The 17643-nt window shown below is 56.6% G+C and overlaps 4 protein-coding genes across 4 annotated transcripts; 3 read left to right on the top strand and 1 right to left on the bottom strand.

The window, feature by feature from the left end:
* Positions 1-739: 739 nt before the first annotated feature.
* Positions 740-3135, bottom strand: PG998_010508 (uncharacterized protein; the record flags this gene model as incomplete). The annotated part of the gene is made up of 2 exons (XM_066877324.1): positions 740-2819; positions 2888-3135. The coding sequence occupies 2 exons, from the start codon at positions 3133-3135 to the stop codon at positions 740-742; spliced, it is 2328 nt and encodes a 775-aa protein (XP_066726378.1).
* Positions 3136-4499: 1364 nt separating this feature from the next.
* Positions 4500-6003, top strand: PG998_010507 (uncharacterized protein; the record flags this gene model as incomplete). The annotated part of the gene is made up of 6 exons (XM_066877323.1): positions 4500-4603; positions 4684-4757; positions 4827-5024; positions 5095-5102; positions 5163-5868; positions 5921-6003. The coding sequence occupies 6 exons, from the start codon at positions 4500-4502 to the stop codon at positions 6001-6003; spliced, it is 1173 nt and encodes a 390-aa protein (XP_066726377.1).
* Positions 6004-7108: 1105 nt separating this feature from the next.
* Positions 7109-8033, top strand: PG998_010506 (uncharacterized protein; the record flags this gene model as incomplete). Its single annotated transcript, XM_066877322.1, has 3 exons — positions 7109-7131; positions 7259-7582; positions 7694-8033. The coding sequence occupies 3 exons, from the start codon at positions 7109-7111 to the stop codon at positions 8031-8033; spliced, it is 687 nt and encodes a 228-aa protein (XP_066726376.1).
* A 4121-nt stretch (positions 8034-12154) lies between these two features.
* PG998_010505 (Protein ral2) lies at positions 12155-17574 on the top strand (the record flags this gene model as incomplete). The annotated part of the gene is made up of 6 exons (XM_066877321.1): positions 12155-13872; positions 13934-15414; positions 15871-15992; positions 16233-16309; positions 16384-16558; positions 16633-17574. 6 exons carry the CDS (start codon positions 12155-12157, stop codon positions 17572-17574), a joined length of 4515 nt encoding a protein of 1504 aa, XP_066726375.1.
* Between the last annotated feature and the right edge of the window lie 69 nt (positions 17575-17643).

Here is a 17643-nt window from a genome sequence, read left to right as displayed (position 1 = left end):
AATATGTGTCTGCATGGCGACTGACGGCGGCGGGGCGGCCGGATCTTTTGTTTTTCTTAGTTATAGGAAGGGGTTGTTGTTGCATCGAGCCTAGCATTCTTCTGGTAATTTAAGCTAATAGAGAAGATCTATTGAATATCACAGGTCCCTTCAAATCCAGAGATGATGGTTCATTCTCTCTGCCCCTGATGGTGACTTATGATATTGATGACCTGATTCCATGGAGATAAAATAAGGGCGACTTCCCCGTGGGCATAACCAACAACCCCCTCGGGGCAAAAGCACTGCTTTTCGTACAGCTATCTCCGTGCACAATACCTACTTGCTCGGTCTTCCAGGGCTTCGGCACTGTCAACGATGATACCTCCATAAATCTCGGAGGGGATGAGGGAGAACGAATGCTCTTCAACGAAAGCAGCGAGCCCACCATCAATCAATCAACTTGGCAATCCCAAACGACGATACATCGGCAGCACCGCTATATTGGTTTGGTATAGAACTATGGAGTGAACAACAGACAAAACCCCGGAATCACGAACAAATATGAATCTCGCTAGTGCGCCCACCTGGTTGTGGCCCTCCGTCGGGCCGCCTAGAACGCCGTTAGGTCCTGGTCCGATACTATTATCTCTTTCAAACGCTGCTACTGCTCGTCACGTACACACAGTCGTAAGAACATGGATTTTTTAATACGTTCTCCCGACTCTCACCCTCTACTTCTTCGCTTTCGCCGCTGCTTCTAGCTCACGCTGGCGATGAAGCTCTGGTACTGCTCCTCCTCTCCCATCACCTTGCCGACAGCCTGGTGCGGTGGCATTTTGGCGCCCTTAGTAGCCCACAGTACTTCGGTTTGGGCCTGCTGGTGTGGTTGTTGTACTTGGCGAACCTGCTGATCAGGCTTGGGCGTTTCAGCCCTATCGTCGGCTTGGTCCTCTTTCTCAGGTCTAGGCAAACGCATGGCCAGCAGGATGTATTCCGCTCTGGTCATACTGCTCATGATATCGTCCATGTAGCGCTTGACCTCGTCTTGTGGCGCCACGACCCTCGCCAGGTTCTCCAAGTGCTTTCCCGAGTTCGCTTGCAGGCGAATCGTGATGGGCTGGTAGTAATCGAGGGCAGGGTCTCCCCCGTATTCCGATTTGCTACCCTTGCGCACCAAGAGAAACGACGCGAGGAGCTGAGAGCCACCGGCCTGGTATTCCAGAATGCTGAACTTCGGGAACAGGTATCGATCGCCTGTCCCACCGGCGAACTCGAACACGATGCCCGATATGTCGGGCTTAAGATTCGGCGGTGGCCCTTTGGAGCGCAATGCCTGTTGCGAGTTGCTGGTAGGCGTCTGCGGCATGGAGGCAACTGAACTCTTTCGACCCGGTGCGCTGTTTGGTGCTGATTCCGCTGTTTGTGGTCTCGCAGGGTTGGCGCTCGAAGGGGACTGCGCAGGCAGCGCGGGTTGTGGTTTCGGCGCGTCTTTTGGCACAAGGTCCTTTAACTTGTCCAACACCGCCTTCAAATCCGTCGTGTCGTTGAACTTGGTCTTCTTCTCGGCCACTCTCTTGACCATGCTCTTTATCGGTGCGTCGTCTAATGCCTTCCTTACCAGCAGGATTACTAGAGGGTCGCTGCCCAGGGGTGGTATGAGATCGGCTCCTTTTTGGTTGGGGTTGGACGAAAGAACAATGTCCAAGATGGTGTTCACTTCATCCGCGAAATATTGGACAGTACGGCCATCAACAATTAATCGATCTGCCGAAGGACCCTGTTGACCTCCCCGTTTCTTATAATCGGCAGTAATCTGGTCAATGATCTTCTGGAAGTGCGCAAGCTCGTGGGCGGCAGCATCTCCTACGGCAACTCTCTTCATGAGATCTCGAAGATGAGGATCCTCCGAGGCCTTTTCGGCCAGTGTGACAATGATGGGGTCTGCGCCGCCGGGAGCTGGAGTTGCTGGCTTCGCACCAGGTGTAGGAGGCTTTGCGGCAGGGGCACCTGTCGGTGGCCGAGCGCCCGGAGGGCCCGCCGGGGCTGCGCCTGGGGCCGCAATGGGCGAGTGGAGAGGTCTTGGATGAGACAACCCTGGCTGGCCTGACGCATGTGCGGGAGAACGTAATGGCTGGTTCAAGTTTGGTGCTGCCACCGAAGGAGATCGTAGAGGCGGTTGGCCCATGGCAGTGGAGGGCGCGGCAGGCGGTGGCGCCGCCCCAGGAGCTGCGAGTACTGACTCTAGCCCGCGCGGCGAGGCCGGAGGGGGAGCCCCTGCGAGATATGGATTCATTGCCACGCCTGAAACAGGAGGAGCAGGACGCTGCCCATTGGTATTGGGCAGCGGCGCTTGAGACGGTGTAGGTGGCCGTACTTGCGCGTTCGGTTGCGCTGTGGGCACGGGAGGCGGCTGAGGCGGTTGAGCCAGAGCTTGCCCGTTGACGGCCGCAGCTTGTGTGGAGGGTTTCGCAAGGCCTTGCGAAGGCGAAGCAGGGACGGCCGCGGGAGTGGATGGAGTAGCGGGCGTGGCGGGCTTCGGTGGCGGGGGCATCACTCCATTCGGGGGCCCGTACTGCATTATTGGACGGAATGTTGAGTTCGTCGTGGGTGCCGCAGGAGGCTTCGGGTCTTTGATGGCGAACATGGTAGCCTCAATAGCGTGCGGCTCTACCGTGATGGTGACAGTACCAATCTTAGTCATGCTATCTTTCGCCGGGTTATTTGGCTCTTCTTTCACCACGCCTTTCCTCTTGACCGGCTTCGTCCAGTACTTCTCGAATATGCCCTCGTGAATCCATTTCTGGCGTGATCGGATGAGCGACTCGGCGAGAACACCGCTACAAAGAGAGCATTTTGTTAGCTCGCCCAAATGCAAAGTCGCAAAACGCGCGAACCTGGAACTTACCTTTCTTGGACTGATTGATATGCCTTGTTGGAAAGATCGTCTGCCTGCGCCTTCTCGACCGTGGGCAACGGGTGGCCCGGCTGAAGCGACTTGGGCAACGGGGGCTCCTCTACTACCGGCTCGGGCACGGGCGTGGGAGGAGCTGGGGTGGACGTGGCCGACTTCTCGGGAGGAGTGGCTGTTCGTTTCTTGGCGACGTGCTCGACGCGAGCAGCAGCCCTTGGGGGCAGTTTCCGCTTTCTCTCCATGGCTGAACAAATTGATGGGTGCAATTTCACTTGCGAGAAGCGGACCACGAGAAGAGCATGAGCGCAACAATAAGACGGCAGCCCACAAACGTAGAAAGGAAGAGCCTGGTGGTAGGCGTGAATCCGTGGCCCTCCAGCGATTTGGGTCGTTCTCAGCCTTGGGAATTAAACGTGAACATGACACGGGGATTTTTGTCACGCGGAGTTGGAGCTGGATTCCGAGTACATGATAAATCGATAACAGACGCGGTAGGGTTGGGTTTGGATGGGGAAAGGGCTCGGTCAATGCGAGGCTTGATATTTCCTGGAAGAGGAAGAGAAAGGGCAGAGACAAGAAGGCAGGCGCGAGGAGAGAGAGCAGCGATAATTGGCTTATGAGACAACGGGCTGACTGGCGGGAGGGAGGCTCAAAAGTCAGGGTACAGGTACTTTTGTCATGGATGGTAGGGTGTGATTCATCCGCGGTTTATGTAGCTGATTGACGATAACTACAAATCTGTTCCTCTGAAGTGACTTCGACGAAGACAGGTGCATACGATACGAGACAAAGAGAGGGAAAGAGAGCGAGGCACGAGGCACGAGGCACGCAGCGAGGCCAAGCAAGCAAGCAAGCAAGGTGCAAGGCATGTAGACTTGACGACCTGACTTGACCTTGTGTGGCAGGCGCGCCCGATTGTGCAGCAGCAGCAACAGCAGCAGCAGCAGTCGCAGCAGCAGTCGCAGCGCCATGGAAATGAACGTCCACAGGGCATTTGATTCGTGGGCGGAAATGCTAAAGAGCGGGCCGGCTGGAGCTCTTGGGTTTGTGATTGGCTCTGACAGCTTTTGCCTCAAAGCCGCCCTCCACACACGGACCAGAACAAGACAAGGGTCGGCCAGCCCAAAGACTGTCCAGAGGCGGCAGCAGCAAGCGCGACCGACCGACGACATGAGCATCCGACATTCCTCGCTTGTGCCTGTGGAATAAATTGCATGTAAATTATATAGCCATCTGCTTGTCCTTGGCCTCAGAGTGAGCATGTTCAGCCAGCCAGTAGTTACTCCGTTAGTCAGGCACCTCTTGTGGTGATGTCGAGATAAGCACGCTTGATTCTGGCCTAGCGCTCCACACCTCAAAGACCAAGTGCCAGCTGCCAAATCAGCCACGGGCAACGGGCTCACCACTTGACCTCATTTGAGCATGTCATGTCATCAGGCAACAAACATGTTCGAGTCTCGCCAGCTACGCCCAATGAAGCATTAAATCCTACGACCTGTCTCTTATAACATGGTATTTTAATCGTCCGAGCTCCATCTCCCATCTCAATCGTTGTGTGTTTGTGTTTGTACTTGTGCGACTTCGTTCTGCTTTCGCTCTCGGTGCCATGGCTCCTCGCTGGTCCATCCCATTGGTGGCTGGCCTGGCCGCCCCTTTCGGCTTATATATCTCCTTCATTCTGCTGGGTTCAATCCCCTTATTCCAGCGACAGTACGTCCGTCTTTCCGGGACTCTAATCCGGGGCCCGTATACGTCGGCTGCAGGAGAGATGCTGACTTCTCTACTGCCAGTTTCTTATACGCGCACAAGCTCAATACGCTCTTTTGGCATGACCTCAATAAGCCAGAATACTGGGGGTTCGCAAGTCAGTTACATCTTCACTTATCTCCTATCACCGCTTGCACCGACCGCTAACATGGTTCTGCCCCCGTAGAAAGCCAAGTCACGCCCTTCTCCATTCAAACTTCGGATGGCGAGTCCCTGTACGCATGGCACGTCTTACCTCTACAGGCCTACCTGAGAAATGAGGACAGGCTACAAGCTCAGCCAGCTGGGTTTGCCCAGGATGTCACAACCACGGAGTCCTTCAAGATGCTCCGCGAAGACCCCGATGCTCGGCTCGTAGTATACTGTAAGTGTCAAAGTCTACCTTCCTCAAGCGACCCTTCGTGTCGCAGTCGCCTTTACTAACCTTGCTACAGTTCATGGGGTACGTCTAGGGCTAGAGATGGGGAAATGATATGCCAGCTAACCATAATCGCTGCTGCAGAATGCCGGGCATGTTGCGCAGGCCATCAGACCCGATAGCTATCACGCCTTGACAGACAATTCCAACAACCATGTCCTCGCCATTGACTACCGTGGTTTTGGCAAGTCCACCGGGATCCCGTCCGAGTCCGGCCTCATCAACGACGGTGCCGCAGCCGTAGACTGGGCCATGAAGGTGGCCAAGGTGCCCGCTAGCCAAATCGTCATCCTCGGGCAGAGCCTCGGCACCGCCGTCACGAGCGGCGTGGCTGAGCACTTCGCCATGCAAGGCGTCGAGTTCGCGGGGGTCATCATGGTGGCCAGCTTCTCGAACCTCCCGACGCTGCTGAGCCGCTACTCGGCGGCCGGCTTCATCCCGGTCCTGTCGCCCGTGCGCGCGATCCCGCCGCTGATGCGCTTCTTCCAGGGCTTCGTCGTCGACAAGTGGCAGTCGGACGCGCGGCTCGCCACCCTCGTGGGCTTGACGCGCACCCGGCTGCGCCTCACCCTGATCCACGCCAAGAACGACGTCGAGATCCCCTGCAACGAGGACGACGCCCTCTTCCGTGCCGCGGCGGGCTCGGTCATAGGTACGGACCTGGACGAAGAGGACTTTGCCAAGTGGAAGGAAGAGAGGACGGTTCTCCGGGACGATGGGACCTTTGTCGCCACCGTCAAGTCAAGCCAGCCCGACATCGTCATACGAGAGGAACTTGTCCCATACGGAGGTAAGTCGACAAATGCTGTACTCTCTTTTGATAGCCATACTGATCATACCAGGTCACAACGATGTGATGATGTCCTCTTCAGTCATACTTGCGGTCATGCGATCTTTTGGTTTGGAGTCAACGAAAGCATCGTGAGGTCACGCCGGAATGGAGATGCGAGTTGGCCATCTGTGCCTTGATGCCCGCTCTACTCACATCATGGTTAGCCACTGCTGTATACTATACCTGTAGATAGATTTCTGTTAAGAAGGTGTAATCATGACAATCACTATGTACCGATTTCGGAAGATGCGAGGTTGGGTCGTCCAAGTGGCACCACTTCCACAAGCTGCGGACAGCACCGGCTATCGGGGCGCCGGCGTAGAGGCTATCGGGACGGCTCCTCGGCGACAGTGGGGTACATGTCGTGGTAGCTTGCGCAGCAGCAGTGTCGCATCCGGACCTACTCTAGCTACTCCAACAAGTTTCCCCAACGGAAGAAGTCGAGGAGCCTTGTAATGTTTGATCACCTGAGCATGGTGTTATGCGAGTCCTCTTCATCTCCAACTGAATAAAGATATTAATTGGTATATATAAGCTGTAGTCAAACGCGGTGCTTCTCCCACCTCGACCGCAGAGATGGACTGTAATAGCCTCGGCGAGCAGGATGATGATGCGAGGCGCCCCCGAGAATGACATAATTCCAATAGCTGGGATCTGGGGCCAATCAGGCAGCTCGCCCATCACGCAATACCCCTCCACGTTCCCCAAAGCGGCCATATTGAGGGGTCGCGGGGCAGCTGGGCAACTTCACGCGTTTTGCTGAGTGATGGCGACATCGATCAGACAAAAGCACCCCCGATACTTTTCTGGACTCTTCTGCGAGACGACGGGTGGGCAATCTTGAGCCCGCCTAGCTCCTGGGCGGGAGCGTACCACGGAAAGTCAAATATACTACTTGGCTACTACCAATGATGTTCCGTGAGACGGCGTGCGCGCGTGGGTTGGGGGGTGAGCGATTCAGGCATGGCGATTGCTAAGCCCGTCTCTTCTCTCCTCTGGCGTGCTCGTCCTAGGTAGGAATTCCCTCGGCGTTAGAATAAATAGTTTACCTGTAGCCCGCCTCCGGGCTACTTGAACTTACGTCTTCAGTTTCATCATTCAGCTTTCCGTCCTACATCTTCGTCTTCGTCTGTGATACCCCATTCCATTACCAGCTGCAAAGCTCAACCACACACACACACACATACACATACACACAATGGCTGAAGAGCGTGCTACCCCGTAAGTCTTCCAACCACGTCCGACCACCCACCCACCCTTACCTTTCCCAACCGGCAAAACCACTCGCTGCCAGAGATAGTTAGTTCCCCGAATGCCTTTCACAATTGCTGACTCTGTGACATAACAGCCTCCGCCTGGGCTCCACGGCCCCCAACTTCAAGGCCGAGACGACGACGGGCCCGATCGACTTCCACGAGTTCATCGGCGACAAATGGGTCGTGCTGTTCTCGCACCCGGAGGACTTCACGCCCGTCTGCACGACGGAGCTCGGCGCCTTCGCCAAGCTCGAGCCCGAGTTCACCAAGCGCGGCGTCAAGCTGATCGGCCTGTCGGCCAACACGGTCGGCAGCCACGGCGACTGGATCAAGGACATTGACGAGGTCACCGGCTCCAAGGTGTCCTTCCCCATCATCGCCGACAAGGAGCGCAAGGTCGCCTACCTTTACGACATGTAAGCCACAAAGCTCTCCCCCATTCGATTTTCTCACCGGCGGTCATACATGCCTTGTCATCAACTACTCATTCCCATTACATACTGACCGTGGTAAACCCCCAAACCCAGGCTCGACTACCAAGACACGACCAACGTCGACGAGAAGGGCATCGCCTTCACCATCCGGTCCGTCTTCATCATCGACCCCAAGAAGACGATCCGGCTCATCCTGTCGTACCCGGCGTCGACGGGCCGCAACACGGCCGAGGTGCTGCGCGTCGTCGACTCGCTGCAGACGGGCGACAAGCACAAGATCACGACGCCCATCAACTGGGTGCCCGGCGACGACGTCATCGTCCACCCCGCCGTCAAGAACGAGCAGGCCAAGGAGCTCTTCCCCGACTTCCGCATCGTCAAGCCCTACCTGCGCTTCACCCCGCTGCCCAAGGACAAGACCTCTGCCTCTTAGATTCTTTCTTTTTTTTCCTAAGAAGCAGAAAAAAGGAGGAGTCCTGGGGACGGACGATGACGAGAACATGATGTGAACGAAAGGGGGGTGGTAAAAGAAGTTGATAATTGCTTTCCACCCGCCCACGCCCAAGACTGGGAACGTGGAACGGAGATTGTCGAGGTCGATCCCATCAACAAACAAACAAGATGGCGAGATAGGCCATGGAGATCAAACACAGACACGTTATAGCTTGGGGGCCTATAGCATAGGATATTCCACCCCTTGCCCGTACAATATACCCACCATCCCAGCTTAGCCAATAATAAAGAACGAAAGAATCAAGAAACAAACCGAGGTACATGATATATTCACAGACTCTGCTTGTATAGATCCATCGGGGGTGCGTGTGTTTTGTACCGTGGTAAAATTGCCCTCATCTCACACACAACCACCACACCGATTGCGACGACGACGAAAAGCCCCTGGCATGAAACGCACAAGCAGGCCCGGGTCTCCTCCAAGGCTGGCGATGTGGAAGGGCGACCCGGTGATGCCGCGGCGGCGGCGGCGTTGCAGTCGTAGTAGATCATACTCGCTTGTCGCGCGTCAAATCGAGTCGCGGAATGACGCGATGATGCTGCCAGGAGGGTGGCAGTGGATCTTGGGGCTGTTGGCACGGCATGAAACATCCCCATCCTTCTCAAATTAGCCCACTGATAAATCGGAGAGAAAAAAAAACATGACCACGCACACTTTGACAGGTGCACACCGAGATTGCGCAGGGTAGTCTCGGTGTACATAGCAAGGTGTGAGATCTATAGTTGGGCTCTTATATGCACTTATGCAACGCAACGCAACGGTATCTATTCTCTGCAAATCAATCCATCCATCGTGCCATCACGGCCCCCCCTTTGATACACACTAGTATGCAACGGTTTGTCACGATAATGGGCAAAGGCGAGCAAGCGAGGAGAGAGGGACAGGGACAAGGCATTCTGCACGCCGGACAGAAAAGGGCATAGGGCATTTTCGCGGAAGTTCGTGGCGATGGGGGATTGTGGGGAGGTGGCAGGGGGAGGGTTCGATGCATTCATTCTCTTTCCCGTCGTCTGAAGTTTGTCTCTGGGAACTTCCCGGAACGCGTCTTCCTCCTCCCCTTCCAGAGCGCCGAGGCCGACTGCACACAGACTAGAGCTTCAGCTTTCAGCGGCAGCAGCAACAGCAGCACCGATAGGTTCGTTCAAACCGTCTGATTGTGAAGAGAGCCCTCGACACATGCTCATCTGAAGTCTGGCAGCCTCACGGGGCACGGTAAAACAGCTCGCTCTCGAAACGTTTCTCAATTCGAATACTACCAATACTACAATGTCATACATACTAATGCGAAAACGGGACCAATTGGCCAAAGTCGCATCGTGACTTCCCAGAAGGCGATCGATGGAGGTGTGGCATTGCATTTTCCCAAGGTGTGAAACGGGCCGAATTTCTAGAAGATTGCCTAAAAGGTCCATAGCGCTCGTTGGTGAGCTTAACGAGGTGACAAATAAGGACGGGTAGGGGTCGGACCACTCCCCCTAGTTCTCTCTCAAAGTTCCCACGATGCGGTCACGACTCACAACCCCTGGGGTGGTGTCCAATAGTACCGTGCCGCGCTGAGCTGCATGCTATGTATGTATGTACATGCGGTGAAGAGGATATAGGTAGAGCCATGTGTTTTATCTGCCATGTCCGCTCCTCCATTGCGACATCTTGGCTACATGGCAGGTATGTATGTATGTACATAAAGTCTATTGATGCATGTATGCCTACATACCGCACCACCACACCACACCACACCCAAGTGAGTTGCTACGCGAGGCTTCTGGATGCGGGTAAATAATACCGGCTGATGTCTGGGGGGCGGTTGGGGGGATTTTGGGGGCTTGTAAGTCATACATATGTAGGAACACTCCTTCTCGCGAATCCGACATGATTGAAGGATTGCGTTACACGTTGTCACCAGAACGGGAGGACCCGTCCGAGCCACGACGCGGTGGTAGATACGCGGTATTGGTCGTGTGTGGACTTTTCCACCACGCAACAAAAGAATAGAAACATGTGTGTGTATACATGACCATTTCCCTCTTCGTGTGGACGAATCAAGGAAACCCAGCAGCACGACCACTTTTCGACCCAGGGATGCATGCTTGACAGACAGTACATGAGTGATTTAGTCGGGTACCTTGCATCGATGAACCAGCGAGCAGATCAGCTGTGAGGAAGCACCGGACGGTACCAGGCTTCCCTCGCCAGCCAACATGGGTGTTGAGTGGCTAGGCCGGCAGGGGGTGGTTGTGAATGCCCCTGCCAAGGCTCACAAACGGTGCTCGTCACAAATTCCCACCCACACTCGTCCACCGTAGGGGAACCGTTTTGCCCAGATCAGTTCAGTTGGGGCCGGGCGGTTGGTTTGGTTGCTGGCCGGCGGCGTGGGCGGCTGGCCCGGAGTGGGAAGGAACAGACATTCGGGGCGGTACTGCCAAAAGCGTCAGGTGAGACAGAGGGCTCGTATTCTTTTTGCTGTGTACTTGGCCGTCTAGCCGTGTTGGATTATTTCTTTTTGACACACAATGGCGGATGATGACGACGGCAGACGGGTGAAGAGTCCCAGCCACCCCCTCCAAAACGGGAGGAAGGAAACGTTCGGTCAATTCACCTCTGCCTGCTGGCTGCCTTCCTCAAACAGACCCTTTCTCCCCCACCCAAAAGCCGGGCGCACGCGAGAACATTCGACCATTGCCAATTCCATCTCCATCAATTTGGAAGCTAAACTCAAATTAGCACGTCCAGTGTGACTGCTGTCAATCTGTCACAACGGGCGGCAAAAGAACAAAAGAACGACAGGAACAAGAGCGACTTCTGGAGCGACGGCTAGAGCGCCCGCCCCTCGACTACGACCCTTGGCGCATCCCGTGGACCCGCGTGCCTGTTCCAACAACCAACCCGCAACTCGCAATCCGCCATCCTCGGGTGCTTCGACCGCCAGTCTGTCTGTGTCTGCTGCAGCTGCAGTCAGTCTGCAGAAGCCAGAAAACCACTCGGCTGCTAAGCTGAAAAAAAGTGTGCATACATACGACGGGGCGTCTGTGCCACCACCCATTCAGCATCAACCATTCTATCCCTGATCCTGATCCCCTCTTTCTCTACCTGCTACTTGCTACTACATACATACGTACGCCTAGCAGCAGTAAAACTACAATAATAGCCTGCTTGCTGGCTTGGACCAGGACCGTGGGACGGGGTTAAAATAAAAATACAACAGGGCATCTCAGCCTAGTCCGGAACGAACAAGAAAACGCAGGGGAGGGCCTGGAGACGATCCGCGGAGGACTACCGGACGAGGTACCATCCTACCAAGCTACCTCTTCCTACGAACTTCCTGGGCAATTAAAATTACAACGTCGTTCTCCCCCCATCCATCCCCATCCGCTGCAAGCAAGGTACGTCCAAATCCACATGTATGTATGTACATTACATGGCCAGCCAGCCCAGCAGCACCGACTGTCTGGGAGCGGAGCGGCACTTTCAAGACCGCCTACCGCCCTCACGTTTCGCTTCATCCTCGTGCCTCGTCGTCTCTGTCCCTCACCGATACCCATAAACTTCCTGAATGGCCAGGTCTCCCTGTCCCGTCTCCATCATCCACAACACACACTTCCATAGCGACTCCTCATCCTACCCTTCTCCCTGGTAGCGCGCCCCTGTGTCGCATGGCGGGCCATCTTGTGCTGTTTCGTCCCGACGGCTGCTACGTGACGACAGACCCTTTTCCCCGGTCCTAGTCTTCGCTTGACGTAGCACCGACCGTTCTTCTCCCTCCTCGCACCTTCTTCTCAGTCTTCTCCTCTCCTGTCCATGCCCCTGGCCATAGACTGCGCGAAAGCATCGCTTCCCTTTTCGGCCTAAGTCGGAGGGGCTTCCGCTGTTTAGTCGCTCCCGGCCCTGGCCAACGAGCCTCTCTCCACACCTACTGCTTTCTCCTCCTCGTTCATCTTGCCTTCTTCGCTTTTAGCCTTCTTCTTCTTCTTCCTCCTCCTCCATTTCTTGCATTTCGCTTCGAGAGTGACGGGCCGTTGCGTTGCCGAGGGAGGAACTCCATCATGTCGGGCAAGAAAGGACTAACGTCAGGGTTCGCGTCAGGTGGTGTGGTCGACGACGAAGTTTGTCCCTGGGAATTCGAACCAAGCATTCCCGCCTCCGACTCGGAGTCCAACTCGACAACAAATCCCAAGCGGCCAGCCGCCCCGACGAGATCACCATCCGATTTACTTGGAGAGGCCTTTCGAGGTATCCGGAAGAAGTCCAAAGACCCGGTCAAAGAAGTCAAAGAAGACACCAAACTCAACAGGGCACCGTCCCGCCTAGCGCTGAAGGCTTTCAACGCCCAGAACACCACTGGACCACCGTCAGCACCACTACCCCCTCGAAGCGGCACCCCGCAACACCAACATGCGCGGAACCTGAGCTTGCAGAACAGTCTTGAGAAGCCGCTTCCCGAACCCCCACCGGTTCTCGACGCGAACAGCCCTACGACACCACTAGCCTCGACGCAGAACAACCCAACAAGCCTGGACTCGATAGTCGATAGTGATTTCGAAGGGGATATCCAGGTGGCTTTGGGCTCCGACGTACAGAGCAGGAGCAGAACCAGCACGATGGATTCCAACACATCCAACCCAATGGGCCAGATGTATGGCGGTGGAATGGACACCAGCGGGAGCCAGAGCCAGAGCCGCGCAGCAAGCCTGTCTAGGAACGATGACGACGAAGAGAGATTACGCAAAGACAGCATGGCACAGCGCAGTAACGGGCCCACGTCAGCAGGGCCTTCGCCTCCTGCCGCTTCTTTCAGTCGAACACCGGCGCTGGGCCAGGCGGTAGGAACACCTTCTACTTCCTCATCGTCAACCCACCTCTCGGGCTTGATGTGCAACGTTCACCGGACTACCGGAAGGGAACCGCACCCGCTTGTGGGCGCTACGACAACGATTCTCGGGGACAAATTATATGTTTTTGGAGGACGCATACTTTCGCGCAGTCGGCCGGCTCCTCTTACTGCCGACCTTTTCGAGTTGGACCTCATCCGACGCCATTGGACCAAGCTCGAGACCAACGGAGATGTCCCGCCGCCGCGCTATTTCCATTCCATGTGTGCCCTGGGAGACACCAAACTTGTCTGCTACGGAGGCATGTCGCCCGTCAACAACCAGCCGGCCGCGACCAACCAAAACCAGGATCAACAACCCGAAGTGACTGTCATGTCAGATATCTACATATACGATGCCCCGACCAAGAAGTGGACATATATCCCCACGCAAGAGTCGCCACAAGGCCGGTATGCGCATTGCGCCTGTATCCTGCCGTCTTCGGCCATCTTTTCGTCCCATAAGGCGCCATTATCAGCCTTACAACATAATCCCTCAACGGGGAACCCCAACGAAGGCAGGATCGGTATCAACATCGATGGAGCAGGTGGTGCCGAGATGGTTGTAGTGGGCGGCCAAGATGGGGCCAACCACTACATCGAGCAGATCAGCGTTTTCAACCTACGAAGTCTCAAGTGGACGTCAACGCAACCGCTTGGTAAGTCCTGTGGTGCGTATCGTAGTGTGGTTGCGCCACTCCCACCGTCGGTCACCTCCAGGCTCGGCAAGGCCAGCGCCATCACGCCGCGCCAGGAATCCGGTATTAGCCAAGAAGCCCGCGAGCCCGGATCTTCCATGCTCATCTACTCCAACTACAACTTCCTCGATGTGAAGCTGGAGCTTCAGATCCGCGGCTCGGATGGTTCCTTGGCCGAGAGACCCATGTCTGGAGCGTACTCCCCCCGGTCTTCGCTTCCCTAACGGGGGAGTCATCGACCACTACTTCGTTGTTAGCGGTACATACCTCACGAGCTCGAAGCAAGAGTATGCCCTTTGGGCACTGGATCTCAAGAACTTGACTTGGGCTCGCATCGATGCCGGTGGGAGCATCTTCAGCCAAGGCAGCTGGAACCGAGGTGTCTTATGGAACAGGAGAAACACGTTTGTCATTTTGGGCAACCGGAAGAGGAGCCTGGTGGACGACTACAACCACCGGCGGATAAATTTCTCGAACGTATGCATGGTTGAATTGGAGGCATTCGGCTTCTACGACAGCCCCCGAAAGGTGTCGCCAATGTCGGGATTCGTGTCGGCCAGCAGCCCTTACATGATGCCCGGACTAAGCCTAGCGCGAAAGGCCGGCTGGACGGCGGCGGGCCGATTCCATTCGCGGGCGGCCGAAGAACTTGGTGAGAAGGCCTTGGGACTGCGAGAACTGTCCGACATGGATATCCTTTGCATCGGCGGAGAACGAATTCCCATCAATTCACGAATCGTTGGCCGCCGATGGGGCCCGTACTTTGTGCAGCTGCTCCGCGAAGGAGCGGCCACCCAAGACGGCAGCGACTCGGCCACACTGCGAACGGGCTTATCTAGTTCGGCTGGAGCCCGGATGTCGGTGATGACCATTACACAATCGAATAGGAGCACAGGAGACAGCTCACTGAGTGGCAGCTTTGGTGGCCAATCAACCAATGGTTCAGCTAAGCCGCCCAGCACTGCAGCAACCTCGGTATCGGGCAATGGCCTTACCGACTTTACCACCATCAATGCCGCACCTACCCCTGCATCTCTGCCTCCCGCCTCTCGGCCGCGATGCCTCTACCTGCCGCACACGTATTTGACGATCCAAGCGTTGCTGCACTTCCTCTACACTTCCTCGCTCCCGGCTACCTCATCGCCACTTTGCACGCCCCAAATTCTCTGCTCCTTGCTGCAAATTGCAAGACCCTACAAGATCGATGGACTTCTGGAAGCCGTGGTGGAAAGGCTCCATGCGCTGTTGGACTCCCGTAACGCGGCAGCAGTTTTCAACGCCACGGCCATGGCTGCAGGTGGTGGGCGAGGCATTGACGGAACGCTCAACCCCAACTTCTTTGTTCACCCGGATTCATCCTTGGCCGGCAACGGTCCTAATAGCCGATCCATGTCCATCTCGAACTCCAGCAACGGCGACGAGATGGGTAGCAACATGAGCGGATTGCGTATCAACACCAGCATTCCTGGGGCAAGCCCGGGAAGCGGGGAGCTGAGCGCGGGTGCGAGCGTGAGCGGAAGCGAGTGGAGCAGCGAGGTCGGGGACAGCGAACGGGGTGCAGTGCGCGAAGTGTGGAGCGGCGAGCTGAGCAGTGTTATTGGCCTGCAGAAACGTGGGCTGCGCGGGTTGATGGAGGGCCGACGGATGCGAGCCACGGTGGACCGGAAGCGGGAAAACGACGGGTCCCGAGACACAAGCTATGGGCAGGGCCAGCAGCGCGTCGGCCTGGGGATTGCCAGTACCTGAGAAGGTGTGATGATTGTTTGCGACTTAAATAGGCGTCTACGATCGGCACATACGATTCACATAGCCTCGGAGTTATGAAGCAAAGTCTACAAAGCAAGCAGGAGTTGTTGTAATCGATATACTTTGGGATGTTGGGACAGGAATCTGATGTAGCCTAGGCATTTGAGAGGACTACACAAGGAAGGGGGTGGTTGGTTGGAATTTTGTATATATTGAGTATTCTGGGACGAATGGACGGACGAGATATCCTGAGGAGGAGGTAAGGAGGAAAGACGGCGATGGGAAGAAGAAGAAGAAGAAGAAGATTAGATGATTGGACTTAACATGGAATGATTCATTGTGGCGATTTGATTTTCCCGTTCCTCTCGGTTCGCCTTACTCAGTTGATTGTCAGCTCCATGGTTTGTTTATGTGTTCCAGATAGCACCTAGATGAAGGCAGTGGATAGGGATTTCAACGAGGTGCCGAGGTGGTTTAACTCGAAACCATGTCGACGAAGAAGCCGGCCAGTCAAAATCGACAGGCTTCGTCATAACCCCCGACCCCCCAAACCCCACCTCAATCAAGGATGTAATAGATGCATATTCCAAACCTAGGCATGCAGGGGACGGAGTGAGCACCTGCGCTTTGCTTCCAGCTGTTTCGCACTCTCATTATCACCGTTCTCCCTTCAGCTTCATTTCCATCTTCTTGCCCGGAAAGCTTGACGACATAGATAGATATATATCTCGTCTTATCCACACCTACTTGGCAGACAGGCAAAAGCTCCCAACGCCAAGCAGGGGTCCGTCGGGCAACGAACGAACGTAGTTGGCCGCTGCCGCCGTCTTTCCTTCCTTCGCTTCGACAAAGACGGCAGGATCAAACTCAACCGATCTTTTCAAAATGTAAGAGGGGAAGAAAGAAAAAAAGCGAAGAACTCAGCACCTTGGGTAACTGACTAACGGGACACGCTCTCAAGGTCGTCGCCGCCGCCCTTCCCGTCCGTGGCCGAGGTCGTCGCCACGCCGGCCTTTCCCACCGCCCTGTGGCATTTCGAGCCGCACCAGAGCGGGCTTCTGCCCGTCGCCGAGGGCCGCGGCGGGCCGATTGACATCTGCTGGGAGGTCCACGGCGATGGGCCCATCAAGCTGGTCGTAAGTTCAGTCCTCGAAAAGACGCCAAGTCCCTGCAAACTATGTGTGTATGTGTCGTTAACACTCCTGCTTAGTTCATCTGCGGGCTGGGGTTCCCCAAGTGGTCGTGGCAGCGGCAGACGCTGCACTTCGGCCACAACCACGGCGACCGGTACAGCCTGCTGATCCTGGACAACCGCGGCAGCGGCTACTCGGGCAAGCCGACGATGCGCTACTCGACGTCGGAGATGGCGCGCGACGTGCTCGAGGTGGTGGACCACGTGGGCTGGACTGGCGAGCGGCAGCTGCACGCCGTCGGCATCAGCATGGGCGGCATGATCGCGCAGGAGCTCGCCATGCTGGTCCCCGACCGCCTGGCCTCGCTCAGCCTGCTCAACACGGCGGCCCGCATCGAGAACACGACGTCCTTCGCCGAGGACATGTCGCGCCGCCTCGCCATGCTCATGCCCAAGTCCTTCGAGCGCACCGTCGCCTTCGCCGCGTCCAAGATCTTCAGCCAGGCCTGGCTCGCCGAGCCCGACACCTGCCGCATCCCGGACGTCCACAGCACGCCCCGCGCGCTGCCGCCCCGCGCGCCGCCGCCGCACGACCCCGCGCTCGGCAACGGCGACCTGGTCCGCGGCGACCCGCCCTGCCCGGACAACTACGGCCGCTTCGCGACCAACTACGAGCGCTTCGCGGCGCAGGAGGTCCACAAGTCGCGCGACGCCGTCGGCTACACCAAGAAGGGCTTCCTGCTGCAGCTCGTCGCCGCGGGGTTCCACTGGAAGTCGCCCGCGCAGCTGCGCGAGCTGGCCGACGCCGTCGGGCGCGAGCGCATCTTGGTCGTCCACGGCGTCGACGACGACATGATCACGGTGCCCCACGGCCGCAAGCTGATCGAGTACCTCGAGCCGGCCGAGTCGCACATCGTGGAGGGGATGGGGCACGCGCCGGTCGTGGAGCGGACGGAGTGGCTGCACGGGGTGTTGGAGGGGAGGTTCAGGGCGGGGGAGGGGTTGAGTGGGCGGGGGTGAGGGGACGGCTGTGTGGGTAGGGGATGGAGGAGATGGGGCACGCGGCGGGGAGGGTGGGAGGTCCGTCTT

This window comes from Apiospora kogelbergensis (assembly GCF_038363985.1).
Source record: "Apiospora kogelbergensis strain CBS 113332 chromosome Unknown utg000007l_segment0_segment0, whole genome shotgun sequence".
NCBI classification, from domain to species: Eukaryota; Fungi; Ascomycota; class Sordariomycetes; order Amphisphaeriales; family Apiosporaceae; genus Apiospora; species Apiospora kogelbergensis.
This window is presented reverse-complemented; position numbering and strand designations above follow the sequence as displayed.